The sequence below is a fragment of the Nicotiana tomentosiformis genome, chromosome 2 (genome assembly GCF_000390325.3).
Source record: "Nicotiana tomentosiformis chromosome 2, ASM39032v3, whole genome shotgun sequence".
In the NCBI taxonomy this organism is placed as follows: Eukaryota; Viridiplantae; Streptophyta; class Magnoliopsida; order Solanales; family Solanaceae; genus Nicotiana; species Nicotiana tomentosiformis.
This window is the reverse complement of record NC_090813.1, coordinates 102,296,226-102,310,280: the sequence shown is the minus strand read 5'-3', so window position 1 is coordinate 102,310,280 and position 14,055 is coordinate 102,296,226. Positions and strand designations below refer to the sequence as shown.

At 36.8% G+C, this 14,055-nt stretch overlaps 1 protein-coding gene across 2 annotated transcripts; it reads right to left on the bottom strand.

Annotated features, from left to right (window-relative positions):
* Positions 1-61: 61 nt before the first annotated feature.
* On the bottom strand, positions 62-12,180 carry LOC104093622 (serine hydroxymethyltransferase, mitochondrial). 2 transcript variants are annotated; one of them, XM_009599391.4, is made up of 17 exons: positions 12,041-12,180; positions 11,877-11,927; positions 11,701-11,787; positions 10,807-10,928; positions 10,609-10,685; positions 10,391-10,515; positions 9,617-9,709; positions 9,012-9,104; positions 8,722-8,919; positions 8,465-8,569; positions 7,811-7,876; positions 7,586-7,663; positions 7,409-7,456; positions 7,064-7,175; positions 6,872-6,982; positions 1,052-1,215; positions 62-256 (listed from the first exon to the last, which is right to left on the bottom strand). In XM_009599391.4, exons 1-16 carry the CDS (start codon positions 12,131-12,133, stop codon positions 1,067-1,069), a joined length of 1,608 nt encoding a protein of 535 aa, XP_009597686.1. In that variant the 5' UTR covers positions 12,134-12,180; the 3' UTR covers positions 62-256; positions 1,052-1,066. The 2 variants fall into 2 exon arrangements, with proteins under 2 accessions (XP_009597686.1, XP_009597687.1); XM_009599392.4 differs by lacking the exon at positions 7,409-7,456.
* Between the last annotated feature and the right edge of the window lie 1,875 nt (positions 12,181-14,055).

The following is a 14,055-nucleotide window of genomic DNA, read 5'->3' as shown; positions in this document are numbered from 1 at the left end:
GTTGTAGTAACATAATGAAGCAGAGCATTGAGAATTGAGATAACATAATCCCACTTGTAAATGAACAGAACTCAAGAGTTTATTGCTTCAAGGAGACCTCTGTTGGATTGTAAGTGTTTAATATACAAATTGGCATACATGGGAACCAACATCTGCTGGACTTTTACATACATAAGCATGAGAATCATGTACTTGAAAGCAAGCCATGGCTGGATTTTCTTTGCCTTTCACATTTCTGAAGTCGGATATCAGGTGCCTGTTACACGAATAACGCAAACCACAGACGTGAAAAGAAAACAAATGAGCCGCAATTGAATATGAAGAGCAAGGAAAGAACCACATTCAATAGGTATAGAAAGGAGTAAATCTGAATCGTGACAAGCACACCAACAAGATTCAACATTTCAACCGTGTTACAACAAAATGACCGAATTATATATCAGTTGGTCAATTTCTGATCAGCTTATAAGCTGTATTTAGATTCAAACGTGTTCCTGAATGGTCTGGAACTTCATAACCAAATCTGTCATCTAGTCATCTATTTGTTGGAAACTTTGGATGGAAGTGTTATATAATCATTAAGTTTATTCTGATTAATTGTGTGGTATATTTACATTTATTATCTATCTACAAAAAATAATATGAGTCGCATATATCTGTATACATTATCGTTTTCTTTGAAAGAAAAGGAGAACAAAATATTGCGTAAGGATAAGGGAAATTATCACCTGAGACGTATTTCCCTAAAAAAAGATATAGCATTCAACAGTTTTCCTGTTTGTGACGGCAATAGAATTTTATCCATACGTGCAGTAACAGAAATCTGATGCAAACTACTTCTCAAGCAAAACCAACTTGAACAAGTTTGAGATCCATATTATTATGCTAATAAAATCACTCAAAGCATTGAAAATGATCGTTATGCTTTCACATCATAGTCTATCTGATATGAAGTGCCATAATATATTTTTATAAGCTTCAGTTGCTATATGGCTCATCACAGTCAAAGGACACAGTTCATGACTAAACAAAGTATCCCTAAATGACGTACCTTGTGTATGTACTCTTAGTTTTTGTACTTCATTGTTTCTTTTTCAAACCCAATCGTAGGGAATTGCTTAGCATACTCCTCCACATCATGACGGAGTTTTGCAATTTCAGATTTGATTGGAGCACTGGATTGTAGTGTTGCTACAAAGTCTTTCAACTTTGTCCCTGATACAATTGGATGATATTATGGTGACTGTGAAAGGAGTTCGTATTTAAAAAACAAAAAGTCAAATGAGGAAAGCATTTGTGGTACCAAAATCTAAGTCTCTTCCTGTAAAGAACTAAAAGAGTGATAATAAAAGGAAACGGCAAATACTTTGGAACTCATGTATACCTAACAAATCAGATGGACATGTATAGACAAGGTATTGTTTTATGAGATTTAAGTTATACGGTGTTAAGAACGTTTACATTATCAGTAAAAATTAACTGGTTATTACTTTATTTTCCAGGTTACCATATCAAACTTAATATGGAGAGTTCCTATTGTTGTGGGCTCAATTTAACTACACCGTGAGTGGTGTGGGGTACATCCCATAAATTAAAGAAGAAATTGATTGGCAGTCATCTTTTCTTCCTTATTGTCAAATAAGGTAGGTTGAAGAAGAAAAATGTCAAACTTTTTCGGCGGAAGAAAGAAAAAATTTGCGCAATCCTTCATTCTGATTGGTTGAAGAGGTAGGCTATTTCTCCTATAAAAGGAGAGCTTCGGCTTCTTCATTTCAACACACAAAAGGAAAAGCAACACAATAGTTGCAGAGAGTATTTCTCAGGCATTGTGAGAAATAGATTGTGTAGAGAAAAATAAAGAGGGAGTGATATTGTAGTGATGTGGGAATATCAAAAGAGGGTTATTTCTTTTGAGTGTTGTAGTGATCTTTGGAATATTTTACTCGGACCTACAAAGTGTAAAATTCCTTGCTATAGTGATATTAGTTGCTCGTCTCGGGGCCGTGGTTTTTTTCCTTATTCAAAAGGGTTTTCCACGTAAAAATTTTGGTGTCGTTGTTACTCTTTTATTCTTATTAATTAACGTATCTCGGTACTACATTATTATTCCGCTTTTAGTACCGTGAATATTATTTATGTGGGGGTTTATTCTCAACAACTGGTATCAGAGCACAAGTTCTGCTCGTTCACAGAAATACTATTCACTGTCGGTAGTACTATACTCGGTGGAAAACAAAAATGTCTGGAGTAAAGTACGAGATAGCAAAAATATGGCAAAGAAGGATGAGAGATCTGCTCATCCAACAAGGATTACACAAAGTACTAGATGCTGATACCATAATGCCTGATACCATGAAAGCTGAGGATTAGGCTGACTTGGATGAAAGAGCTGTTAGTGCAATCAGACTACACTTATCAGATGATGTGGTAAATAACATCATTGATGAAGACACCGCATGTGGTATTTAGACAAGGTTGGAAAGCCTATACATATCCAAAACGCTGACAAATAAATTGTACCTAAAGAAGCAGCTATACGCCCTACACATGGGTGAATGTACGAATTTTTTGTCACATTTAAATGTGTTTAACGGACTAATCACACAGCTCGCCAATCTCTGAGTGAAAATCGAGGAAGAAGATAAAGTCATCTTGCTGTTGAACTCGTTGCCATCTTCGTACGATAATCTGGCAACAAACATCCTGCACGGTAAGACTATCATTGAGTTAAAAGATGTCACATCGGCTCTTTTACTCAATGAGAAGATGAGAAAGAAGCCTGAAAATCAAGTACATGCTCTCATCACAGAAGGTAGAGGCAGGAGTTATCAAAGGAGTTCGAGTAACTATGGTAGATTCGGAGCTCGTGGGAAGTCTAAGAACCGATCCAAATCAAGAGCTAGAAATTGCTACAATTGTGATCAACCAGGTCAATTCAAAAGAGATTGCCCAAATCCAAGGAAGGGCAAAGGTAAAACTAGTAGCCAGAAGAATGACGACAACACAACCGTCATGATGCAAAACAATGATAATGTTGTCATATGTATAAACGAGGAAGAGGAATGCATGCACTTATCAAGTCCAGAGTCGGAATGGGTGGTTGATACAGCAGCATCTTACCGTGCCACACCGGTAAGAGATCTTTTTTGCAGATATGTAGTAGGTGATTTCGGCCTTGTGAGAATGGGTAACACAAGTTACTCAAAGATTGCGGGGATTGGTGACATTTGTATCAAGACAAATGTCGGATGCACATTGGTTCTGAAAGACATGCGACATGTACCTGATTTGCGGATGAACTTGATCTCGGGAATTGCTTTAGACCGAGATGGATACGAGAATTATTTTGTAAATCAAAAGTAGAGACTCACCAAGGGATCATTGGTGATTGCAAAGGGAGTTTCTCATGGCACGTTGTACAGGACAAATGCAGAAATATGCCAAGGTGAATTGAACGCGGCACAAAATGAGATTTCTACAGATTTGTGGCACAAAAGAATGGGTCATATGAGCGAGAAGAGATTTTCTTATGCCAAAGGTACAACGGTAAAACCCTGTGACTATTGTTTATTTGGTAAGCAGTATAGAGTCTCATTTCAGACATCGTCTGAAAGAAAATTGAATATACTTGATTTGGTATATTCTGATGTTTGTGGTCCAATGGAAATTGAATCGATGGGCGATAACAATTATTTTATTACTTTTATTGATGATGCTTCACGAAAATTATGGGTTTATATTTTGAAAACCAAAGATCAGGTGTTTCAAGTTTTCCAGAAGTTTTATGCTATGGTGGAAAGGGAGACAGGCCAAAAGCTAAAATGTCTCCGAAGTGATAATGGAGGTGAGTACACTTCAAGGGAATTTGAAGAGTATTGTTCGAGCCATGGGATCAGACATGAAAAGACAATTCCTGGAACCCCACAACACAATGCCGTAGCCGAAACGATGAACCGAACCATTATGGAGAAGGTGAGAAGCATGCTCAGAATGGCTAAACATCGTAAGTCATTCTGGGGTGAAGCAGTTCAGACAGCCTGTTACCTGATCAATAGGAGTCCATCAGTTCTGTTGGCGTTTGACATCCCAGAGAGAGTTTGGACCAACAAGGAGGTGTCATACTCGCATGTGAAGGTGTTCGGTTGCAAAGCTTTTGCACATGTACCAAAGGAGCAGAGAACAAAGCTGGATGATAAATCTGTTCCTTGCATATTCATCGGATATGGAAATGAAGAATTAGGATACAGATTGTGGGATCCCGTAAAGAAGAAAGTCATCAGAAGCAGAGATGTAGTCTTCCGAGAAAGTGAAGTTGGAACTGCTGATGATGTGCCAGAGAAGGCCAAAAATGGTATTATTCCTAACCTTGTTACTATTCCTTCTACTTCTAACAATCCCACAAGTGCAGAAAGTACGACCGACAAGATTTCCGAGCAGGGGGAGCAACCTGGTAAGGTTATTGAGCAGGGGAAGCAACTTAATGATGATATCGAGCAAGTGGATCATCCCACTCAGGGAGAAAAACAACCTCAACCTCTGAGGAGATCAGAAAGGCCAGGGGTAGAGTCATGTAGGTACCCTTCCATGGAGTATATCCTCATCAGTGATGAGGGGGAGCCAGAAAGTCTTAAGGAGGTGATGTCCCATCCAGAAAAGAACCAGTGGATGAAAGCCATGCAAGAGGAGATGGAATCTTTGCAGAAAAATGGCACTTACAAGCTAGTTGAACTTCAAAAGGGTAAAAGACCACTCAAATATAAGTGGGTCTTTAAACTCAAGAAAGATGGAAATGGCAAGCTGGTCAGATACAAAGCTCGATTGGTGGTAAAAGGCTTCGAGCAGAAAAAAGGTATTAATTTTGACGAAATTTTCTCACATGTTGTCAAAATGCCTTCTATTCAAACAATCTTGAGCTTAGTAGCTAGCCTAGATGTTGAAGTGGAGCAGTTGGACGTGAAAACTACATTTCTTCACGGAGATTTGGAAGAGGAGATCTATATGAAGCAGCCAAAAGGATTTAAAGTAGCTGAAAGGAAACACATGGTGTGCAAACTGAATAAGAGTCTTTATGGGTTGAAGCAGGCACCACGGCAGTAGTACAAGAAGTTTGACTCATTCATGAAAAGTCAAACGTACACAAAGACATATTCTGATCCATGTGTATACTTCAAAATATTTTCTGAAAATAACTTTATTATATTGTTATTGTATGTAGATGACATGTTAATTGTAGGAAAAGACAAAGGTCTGATCGCAAAGTTGAAGGGCGATTTGTCCAAGTCATTTGATATGAAGGACTTGGGCCCAGCACAACAAATTCTGGGTATGAAGATAGTTCGAGAGCGAACAAGCAAAAAGTTGTGGCTGTCTCAGGAGAAGTACATTGAACGTGTACTGGAACGCTTCAACATGAAGAATGCTAAGCCAGTCAGCACACCTCTTGCTAGCCATCTAAAGTTGAGCAAGAAGATGTGTCCTACAAGTGTGGAGGAGAAAGGGAACATGGCTAGAGTTCCTTATTTTTCAGCAGTCGGAAGCTTGATGTATGCAATGGTATGCACCCGACCTGATATTGTTCATGCAGTTGGTGTTGTTAGCAGATTCCTTGAAAATTCTGGAAAGGAACATTGGGAAGCAGTCAAGTGGATACTCAGGTACCTGAGAGGTACCACAGGAGATTGTTTGTGCTTTGGAGGATCTCATCCAATCTTGAAGGGCTATACAGATGCTGATATGGCAGGTGACATTGATAACAGAAAATCCACTACTGGATATTTGTTTACATTTTCAGGGTGAGCTATATCATGGCAGTCTAAATTGCATAAGTGTGTTGCACTTTCAACAACTGCAGCAGAGTACATTGCCGCTACAAAAGCTGGCAAGGAGATGGTATGGCTCAAGCGGTTTCTTCAAGAGCTGGAATTGCATCAAAAGAAGTATGTCGTCTATTGTGACAGTCAAAGTGTAATAGACTTGAGCAAGAACTCCATGTACCATGCAAGAACAAAGCATATAGATGTGAGATATCATTGGATTCGTGAGCAGGTGGAGAACGAATCTTTACAGGTCAAAAAGATTCACACGAGTGAAAATCCTGCTGATATGTTGACCAAGGTGGTACCAAGAGACAAGTACGAGCTATGCAAAGAACTTGTCGGCATGCACTCAAACTAGAAGACACTGCTACCTCTTTCAGGTGAATGGGACTGGAGGGGTAGTCCATCCCATAAATTAAGGAAGAAATTGATTGACAGCCATCTTTTCTTCCTTATTGTCAAATAAGGTAGGCTGAAGAAGGTAAATGTCAAAATTCTTCGGCGGAAGAAAGAAAAAAATTACATTGCAAATTTTCAACCAATCCTTCATTCTGATTGGTTGAAGAGGTAGGCTATTTCTCCTATAAAAGGAGAGTTTCGGCTTCTTCATTTCAACACACAGAAAGAAAAGCAACACAATAGTTGCAGAGAGTATTTCTCAGGCATTGTGAGAAATAGACTGTGTAGAGGAAAATAGAAAGTGAGCGATATTGTAGTGAAGTAAGAATATCAAAAGAGGTTATTACTTTTGAGTGTTGTAGTGGTCTTTGGAATATTTTACTCGGACCTACAAAGTGTAAAATTCCTTGCTATAGTAATATTAGTTGCCCGTCTCGGGGCCGTGGTTTTTTTCCTTATTCAAAAGGGTTTTTCACGTAAAAATCTTGGTGTCATTGTCACTCTTTTATTCTTGTTAATTACCGTATCTCGGTGCTATATTATTATTCCGCTTTTAGTACCGTGAATATTATTTCTGTGATGGTTTATTCCCAACAAGTGGATAGAACATAAACGTGTTATAACCAATACTCATTACTAGCTGGACTCTTACATACCTTGAGTTTCAGCCTTTACTTTCACTGCTAGCTTCACGGCAGCATCAAAGAATTCAGCAACTTTCACAAAATCTTCCTCAACAAATCCCCGAGAAGTGAGTGCAGGAGTTCCTGATTTACAACAGCTTTATCAAGTTTGTGTACAAAGAATAATAACTAATAGGAAGATAATATGATAGAGAGGTGTCTTACCCATCCTGATGCCACCGGGGACCATGGCAGATACATCTCCAGGAACAGTGTTCTTGTTGGCTGCAATATGTACAGCTTCCAAGATTTTCTCAACCCTGGAACCATCAATACCCTGTAAAAGGACAAGGCTCAATATTTGTGGTGTACTATTTCTCTCGCGATAACACATAACTGATGCCACTACATAACATGCAGCAAGCTCATTCACTAATGCCTCGTATGATCTTTCTAAGAGCTCATTGCAATAACTGTATTGTTTAAATGGCAGCCCGGTGCACTAAGCTCCCGCTATGCGCGGGGTCCGGGGAAGGGCCGGACCACAAGGGGCTATTGTAGCAGCCTTACCCTGCACTTCTGCAAGAGGCTGTTTCCATGGCTCGAACCCGCGAACTCCTGGTCATATAGTAGCAACTTTACCGGTTATTGTATTGCTTATTTTGTTAATTCATCAAAAGCATTTGTTAAATTTACTAGTCCTCACAGAGGAAGGTTTCTCCCTTGTCCTAAGAGTTCATACTTCACCTTGTTTTTCAGGTTCACCAAAACCAAGTGATTCTCGGTTCCTCCAGAGACAAGTTCATAACCATTCTCCATTAAAGCCTGCAAGGTTGAAAAATATGCAGCAGCAATGAAGAAATCAATATTATTGAGATAATGACTCAACCATAAGTTATGGATTACTGAAAATAAACTACAGATTTCACTAATATGCTCCTATCGGGAACTGCATATCTCATTGACTCTTACCTGGGCAAATTTTGAGCAGTTGCTGAGGACTTGCTCTTGGTAAGCTCTGTATTCTGGAGTGATTGCCTGCATTTAGTAGTATTAGAAGCATAATGAGAAATAGTACCATCACAACAGTTTCCACATTTGCCTAAGAAATACTAAAGAGAAAAATGGAAAGCATTTTGAGTTACTGAAGCTATTTCAGAAAGTGTTGAGGCCAATAAGGAGTAAGAAGAATTTCCATTGGCTAGAGAGATCGTTCTTCCAAAACCTCTCAGAACACTTTGAATACAGTAATACATAAATGACATTCATGTATGTTTTAAAACCTTTTCCAGCTTTAGTTTGCAGTCCTCGACTAGCTGCTCTATGTAATCCATAAGTTTTACACACCCAGAGAAAAAAAATTAAGATTTAATAAGACATCAAAAGTGCTATCTGCAGGTGTTTATAGTAAAATTCCGGGGCAATAAGTATATTCTGTTTGTTTCACAAAATCGTTTCCTGAACTAAGGTCAAAACCCTTCAGTTCTTAAATCGCAAAAAGCTTATTTCATCAGCTAGGACACTGGGATATTTTATTCAGGAATATCCCTAAATGACGAGTAAGAACTTAGCCAGTGGCTATACAATTAAAAAGCATAAAAAAATGCTGTTGTAAGGATATCATACCTGTTTCAAGGCAACTGCCAAGCCAGTAATGGTGTGATTGTGAGGACCCCCTTGAAGTCCAGGAAAGACTGCCTGATTGATTTTGTCTTCATAGTCGTACAAAACCTTCAGAATTAACATAATATAATTAGGCTATTAGTTTCAACACTAGCTAGTACGCGATATGTATCTCAGATTTAGCCAGCAACTAGATTAGAGTCCTAAAAAGCTGGTTAAATATTAAGAGATGCGATGGTGAGGTGACAGTTAAGACTAACCTCCTTGCCTTGCTTGTTAACCTCTTTAACACCCTTCCTGAAGAAAATCATAGCACCACGAGGCCCACGAAGGGACTTGTGGGTTGTGGTAGTGACAACATCAGCATAATCAAATGGTGAGGGGATGACTCCAGCTGCAACTAATCCACTAATGTGTGCCATATCTGCTAACAAAATAGCTTTCTGTTTGTCGCAGACCTGTAAGATATGCAAAAAGGCACAAGTCAAATGCCTTCTCTAAAATTTATTAAGTTGATGTAAATATTGCATAATGGTGAAGTAAATTTTACCTTCCGGATTCGTTCATAGTCGTAAAGACGTGCATAGGCACTAGCACCAGCAACAATTAATTTTGGCCTAAAGAGTGTGGCACTTTTCTCAAGCTGCGTAGAAAAATCAAAAGTCACAAAATGTTCAAAAAGAACAGGTACTCGTTAATAAGAATCTAACATCCCAAGCACGAAGTAAAGTAGATCAGCCTTCAATAGTACTTATCATCTGAATAAACATATAAATTTCTTTTACACTTGCTAACATAACCAGATGAAAAATCAGTTATAAGAAGTAAAAGAAACTTCAAAATAATCTGAAAAATGTAATAATGGAGGCAATGCCAGCTCCAAAATATTGTCTCATACTAATGAACAGTTATCTGGACATCTTTACACTTAATCAATGATGGACCTTCTGTCATCACATTACATTAGTTTTACTTTTCATCATGTTATAAAATGCTTTGTGCCTCAGCATGACTATTGCTTCGAAAGATAAGGAACTCTTAAAAAGAAGCTGGATTTACAATGTTGAATATGATTACACAAGTGCACCATTTAAAAGGAGAGGGTAAAGGGTAAGAGTCAAATGAAAAGAACTATAATAAGAAATAAGAGACTACCTGGTCATAGTCAATATAGCCAGTGCTCTCATTGAGTCTGTATGGCATTGTCTCAAAGAATATAGAGACTGCGGATATCTTCTTCATATCAGTCTGTGATAATCAAACATAACATAAGACAACCCCTTTATAATGTAATCAAATTGAAACCATACAATAATTGCACTAGAAAGAAGAAATCAAGTTTTGACAAGAAATAAGCCGACTCCACCTCGAGCTATGTACAGCATGTATGAACATAACAGGTACATGCACTCATATATGCATCAATTGACATGCATCGAACTTCATTTAATTCAATTTTTACAACTTCCAGATTTAAGATCATGCATGACCTTAAAGCAGAAAAGTTCGGTCTTTTTAAGTGGCAAAGCATCACTAATGAATTAACTAACAAAGATCAATGCAATGTATAAACCAACCTGATAAAAATTGCATACACAGATATATAAGATTGTTTAACAGCATTTCAGTTTAAACTGTCCCTTACTCAATTATCAGATGAAATTTGTGGTGTTCGCCTAAATCCTAGAGAAATTCCTCATCCGCAAGAATGATAAAGCAGAAGATGTAATATAACAAATGCACCTCATAGAAGCCCAGATAACAGCAAATTCCCATTACCAAGGACCCAGGAAGGAGTACAGTATTTACACCACAAACCACTAGCACAAGCTTCTTTAAGTGCTTACACTTTTTTTAAGCAAAGTTACTGGTTCTCAATAACCAGAATACCAGTCATTTAGAACGAGAAACAACAAAATATAGAAGCACCTGATATCCATGAGAAAGATGTCCACCATGAGGAAGATCAAGAGCCATGATCCGTTCATGAGGTTTTAATAATGCAGTGTAAACATGAAAATTAGCAGGTGATCCTGATAGAGGCTGCACATTCACTGCAATAATAAAGGTTAATTAAGGAAGAGTACTTTTATTACCAGCACTATTTAGGTGATGAAATACGCCCCAAAATGAACGAAATCTATTACCTCCCCACTTTGCAGGATCCAACCTGAATGCTTCCAAAGCACGTTTTTGGCATAAAGTTTCTGCCATGTCTATGTACCTGGACAGACACTCATTCTCTCATAACAGGAAAAGGATATCTGAAGCTGATATATAACATGAAAATACAGGTTAATTACAAAAGAATTAGGAGAATGAAAATTAGCAAATATTCTGCGTACTCATTTCCTCCATAGTATCTGGCACCAGGATATCCTTCACTATACTTGTTAGTCATAACTGATCCAACTGCTTGCATCACCGAAAGGGAAGTGAAATTTTCTGAAGGAATGAGTTCGAGCCCCTAAAGAAAGCATTTTGAACTCTGGTAAGGAATTTAACTTCCGAATCGAACTGATTCTATGCATCTTAAACAAAAGAAAGACAATTACCACAAATGGAAACTATATGAGATAAGAAGAGTAAAAGGAATGAGACATAATTATTCTTAACTTTTCTTTTTTTTTTTCTGATAAAGAATTCTCAACAGGAGATTGATAAGTTAATTAATTTCAGCATTGGAACTCCCCACAAAGTAATCTGAAAGGCATTTGCACCTAGACCAGGGTTCAAATCTCAGTTGAAACAGAAACACTAGGTGATTTTTTTTCATCTGCCTAAGCTTAGGTGGACAGAGTTACTCAATAGTCATGCTGGTGGAAGGTAACAAGTATTCTATGAAATAGTTGAGTGCGTGAAATCCAACCCAAATACCATTGTTATAATAAAAAGTTATCTGAAAGGCATTTCATATAGACTTGTTTATCTTCAATTTGATGAAATCGAAACATCATTTTTGGCACGGCTTCATAAATATTATGTACTTGATAAGTTTTCTAATTTGCTACAATCTGACATAAGTTTTTTTTTCCGAGGACTTCCTTCCTTCCTTCCTTCCTTTCTTTCTTTCTTTCTTTCTTTTCAGGGGAGGTTGGGGGTGCAGTGCTCCAATATAAGACGAAGCTCTAAGACCGATCACGTAAAGTTATCAAATTATATCGATACAGGTAATTCAACAAAATTTCAGGGAGCAAGAGATGGACAAAAAAAGAACAACAACAAGAAGAAGATAGAACCTTCCATTGGCGAGCTTTCTCAAGCTCAATAATGTCAGCAATCTCAGGATCAACAACCTCCAGCGGGGCATTCAGTTGCTTTGGCCACTGAAAATATTAAGGCTTTCAAGTCAGAAATCAAAAGGGACGAGTATAAGTTCAAATAACACACTAATTCAAATTCATCACGAGCTTACGGAGACTCCAGATTTTTCCTTGTCGTAGACAGCTTCATTTGGTAAAGATGACTGCAACAACAACAACGACACGAATTAATTCAACAAGGCAACAACAAACTGACCAAAGTTAAGAGAAATTAACTTAAGGAAAAAACTAATACTACTACTGAACAAAGACGAACCATGTAATAGAGAGAGCCACCAATATTGTAGAGACGCTTAACGGGTTTGTCAACTGTAGAGGAAAGCCTCCGAAGAGCTATTGCCATTGCCATGGTGTTTGGGTGGTGGGAGAATTTTGGATAAATATTCTGGTCGTTGTGGCGCCAGCTTACTCATATTTCATATCCCTTTCTTTTTTACAGGTGTTATTAAAGTTAACCAACGATTAAGGAGTGTTTAAAATATTAAGTATATGTGCATTTGGAATACTTTCGCGCTCATTACTTAATTTATGGTAATAAATTCAAATTTAGCATAATTGTGTTCACTAAAATAATTTAAATTTTGTGCACTAAAATGTAAGTAACAAACGTATGAATTCAAGTGGGAAAACATTGTTACTTTAGCCATCCTATTCTATAATACCAGCCATAGAAGCCATATCCAACTTACAGATTTCTTAGCCACAAGGGGCCTCTCCTAGATTTAAGCTAGCCTTAACCTGTTATGGAATTTGGGGAAACCATCACTTTGGGACAATTTGATCATTTTCTTGTTCATCCCACAGGTAGAGACTTGTTGGCTCTTTTGCAGATCATTTCTCATATTGCCCGTCCATTCGGATGTAAACGGGTCTTACTTGTCTAGCTCAAATATGGGCCTGATTTTGTTTTGGGATTGTTACACGTATAGCCGGCCAGATGCAATATTTATTTTTTATAGTCAGTATACACAAATTATACATTAATTATATATAATTATACATATATTATACATAAATTATATATACATTATACATATGTCGACTATTTTTAGTTTAAGAGATTATGTGGGTAGCTATTTGGGTTAATTCTTCTTTTGTGTATTAGGGATATTTACACAAATAGTCGGTCAGAATTATTATTTATATTTTCTAGCATGTATATATAGATTATAGGAAAAAGGGCCAAATATACCCCTCTATTTTCATATATTATCTACATTTAACCTTCGCTATACTATCGGGCCAAATTTACCCCTACTGTAATACTATCGGGCCAAATTTATCCCTATAATCAGCAAACTTTAAAAAAATTTTCCTTGATCTTTTATGTAATTCAAAATCTCCCAAATTCCTTTTATTTAAATTACTTGTTGTTCTTCTTGCTCTATTATTTTTAAAAATTACTATTGATGTGAATACTAAAGTTACTAGACTATAACAATTATTCATAATCTTTTTTAAATTACCAATGCACCCATTTTTCTTCTTGTAATAAATAAATTGGTTTAAAATTTATTTATTTTTCAATCATATACACACCGTAGAATTTAACGGGTCTATTTATTGTGTATTATATGCAGTTGATCATCATGTATGTACATGTATATTCAAATATATTTTGTCATTGCCTGGTTAGTATAGAGTTCGATCGACTAACTTAAGAGTGCATAATGTCTAGACATTTAATTAAAGCAAAGTTGAATTCGACAATGTAAAGTCTCCGAGGGAACTTCAACTTCAATCACTAATACTTGCAAAGACTCTATATATTTGGTGCAACGAATTCATTAAAATTGGGATGTTGTAAATACTTTTAGAATTTAGAAAAGTTACCTAATTTAGATTTTTCAATTTACTATACTTTGTTTATTCGATTGTATTATTTAATATTTTTTTCTAATTCAGAAAGCAGGTAAATACCTATTATTTCAAAAATAGTGGACCAAGAAGAACAACAAGTGATTTAAATAGAAGGAATTTGGGAGATTTTGGATTACTTAACGGATCAAGGGATAACTTTTTAAAGTTTGCTGATTGTAGGGGTAAATTTGGCCCGATAGTATAACGGTAGGGGTAAATTTGGCCCGATAGTATAACAGAGGTTAAATGTAGACAATATATGAAAGTAGAGGGATATATTTGACCCTTTTCCCTAGATTATATATTGATTGCATGGATTATACACATACTATATATGAATTTTAAATATATAATACATTCGCCGACTATTTTTAGTTTAAGTGGTCGAGTGAGGGGATATTTAGTTTAATT

Bases quoted from the DNA above. Each gene is read 5' to 3' on its own strand.
- LOC104093622 (XM_009599391.4), bottom strand. From the start codon at position 12,133: ATGGCAATGGCAATAGCTCTTCGGAGGCTTTCCTCTACAGTTGACAAA. The intron at 11,788-11,876 runs GTAAGCTCGTGA...TAATATTTTCAG, and splicing joins AGGAAAAATCTGGAGTCTCC to TGGCCAAAGCAACTGAATGC. The intron at 7,664-7,810 runs GTAAGAGTCAAT...TCAACCTTGCAG, and splicing joins ACTGCTCAAAATTTGCCCAG to GCTTTAATGGAGAATGGTTA.